We start from the raw sequence: 2,421 nt of genomic DNA on the forward strand, positions 1-2,421 counted from the left end.
CCATAGTTTTTTCGTTTACTAACCTTTTGCCTAAAAGACCCCGTTTCATCCCAAATTTAAATCGCTGATTTCTTTACTTGTTTAAGCAATAAATATGGCCCTTAGCCCTCGACCCAGCCGCCAGAGACGCCGAGACTACCGCCTTCTGAATGACGGAAGTTTTGAGGAAGCTCCATTCGAAGATCGTATAGAAGAATTGCCAGCGGCCCCCGATCATTTTCCTTTACTTGACTGTTGATGCCTCTGATTCCGAAATCGAAATGCTTCCTTCCCAATCTCAGAATCCTACAGGCCCTGTAACCGTGGAATCCAGTTCCTCTATTATTCCAGAGGGTAGCCGCACCCTTCAACGTCACAAAAGGGCTGGGCCGGCTACTGAGTAAATGTGGGCATATTTCGAGACCACAGAGTACAATCGGCCATGGATAATGAAGAGGACCAAAAGCAAGAGAATTATCGACCGTGACATCCGTTGCATTTATATTGATGAACAGACTGGGATCCGATGTCATTGGAAGGCTACAGATTCTGCAAGGCAAACATCAACGTCAAACATGGCGAGACATCTGCAGAAGCATTCAATCTACCCGCCCGACTCTATTGCCGAAGCTTCAGGCACAAATAAACAGCCTTCTATCGCTACCTTCTTCAATGGGAAGCAGAATCTTACGGTCAGGCAACTTCTTGAAAAGAACATTTTACGCTGGATAGTTATGGAGAAACAAGCATTTACGACTATTGAATCACCAGCGTTTAGCAGATCTTTTGTGATACCCCGGGAATCAACCTACCTTTCTCCTCTCTTCATACAGTTCGGCCGCGACTTCTCGACGATTTTACGATATAACGTCTCCAATTATAAGAGGAGCATGATTCTACTTGCAAGCCGATTGCATTATCGCTCGATGTCTGGACTAGCAAGAACTATCTTCCGATCCTGGGGATTATTGGTCATTGGCTTACCTAGAACTGTGACTACAGAGAGTGTGTGCTGGAATTCACTGAGCTCCGTGGATTACACAGTGGAGAGAACATGGCTGCCGCAGTCAAAGAAATGCTAGTAGAGTTAGAATTGCAATCCAAGTTGATTTCCATTACCGGAGACAATGCAAGAAACAACGAAGTAATGGCCTCGGAGCTGTATAACAGCCTCAAGGCCGATAAATGCTGAGAAAGAGCCATTATTCCAAGGAGTTGAAAGTTTTGTCCGTTGCCTAGCGCATATCTTGAACCTTATCGTTAAGGATGTCCTCCGATCTTATTGGCGAGGCATTTTCAGCTTGTAACGATCTCAGAGACGGACTTCCTCCACTTTCCTCGACGGGCACACTGGCGAAGCTGAGAATATTCGGCCTGTGGATTGACAGGAGCCCGCAGCGGCGACAAAAATGGAAGGAGATATGCGACTTCCTGAATCTGCCAAATAAGTTCATTCAATACGACGTTGACACAAGATGGATCTCAACTTTTCACATGCTTAATGATGGACTTCAAGCTAAACGTCAGATCAACAAGTTCTTAGAGTTGCAGACGGACTTGTGACCTTTCTCATCCAACGACTGGCTGTGGCTTGAACAAGTCCACAAAGTTCTGTCGAAGTTTGACGAATATACTCTGCTCATATCAGCGACAAGCCACAAATCAGCCTCTCAGTTGCGATTTATTATGAGCTTCATGATTTGTTACACGATGCCTCCGAACGCAAGGGGGAGTTTGCAGACCTTGATGAAGATATTGTATTCGCCGTTCAACAAGGAATGAAGAAATACAAGAAACACTATACATTTATGGATGAAACGGACACTTATTATATCGCGCTAATGCTAGATCCTCGAGTGAAACAAAAATTGATCTTGAAAGAGCTAGAAGCGGACGAAAACTCAGGTACCCTTATAGTTAATGCTATCCGCGAAAAGCTTCATTCGATCTATGCATCCACTGATAACGATTCGCCGACCCTGCGTCTTTCGGCGGATTACAGTAGCAACGATTTGGAGTCTAGAATGCTTTCCAAAGTGCTGCCTCGCAGCCAGACTTTACATAATGACATTCAACGATATTTTGATAGTCCTTTAGTCACTACAATCGATACGGCGGATCCCAATTGGCTCTGCCATTGGTGGTACACGCATAAACAAGAATATCCACGAATGCCATCGGCCGCTAGAGATTATCTAGCCATTCCGGCCTCCGAAGTCCAAGTGGAGAGATTGTTCAACGCAGGGTGAGACTTACTTGGAGTCAGGAGGTATTCGATGAAGGCAGATACGATGAGGATGTTGATGTTGATGAATGATTTTTATAAGCAATAGAAAACTACATATACTTAGGGCTGGACACGAATACAATTTTCTCTATTCGCATTCGTATTCGCAATTCGCAGAATAAACTTTCATTCGCAACGAATAAAATGTCGGCTGC

At 44.6% G+C, this 2,421-nt stretch overlaps 1 protein-coding gene across 1 annotated transcript; it reads left to right on the forward strand.

Annotated features, from left to right (window-relative positions):
• The first annotated feature begins 1,153 nt into the window (after nucleotides 1-1,153).
• V1508DRAFT_123835 (uncharacterized protein) lies at nucleotides 1,154-1,650 on the forward strand. Its single transcript, XM_066935929.1, has one exon. The coding sequence runs from the start codon at nucleotides 1,246-1,248 to the stop codon at nucleotides 1,540-1,542; it is 297 nt and encodes a 98-aa protein (XP_066791955.1). The 5' UTR covers nucleotides 1,154-1,245; the 3' UTR covers nucleotides 1,543-1,650.
• Nucleotides 1,651-2,421: the final 771 nt, after the last annotated feature.

Source organism: Lipomyces doorenjongii (assembly GCF_038497915.1).
Source record: "Lipomyces doorenjongii strain NRRL Y-27504 unplaced genomic scaffold V1508scaffold_238, whole genome shotgun sequence".
Lineage (NCBI taxonomy): Eukaryota > Fungi > Ascomycota > Lipomycetes > Lipomycetales > Lipomycetaceae > Lipomyces > Lipomyces doorenjongii.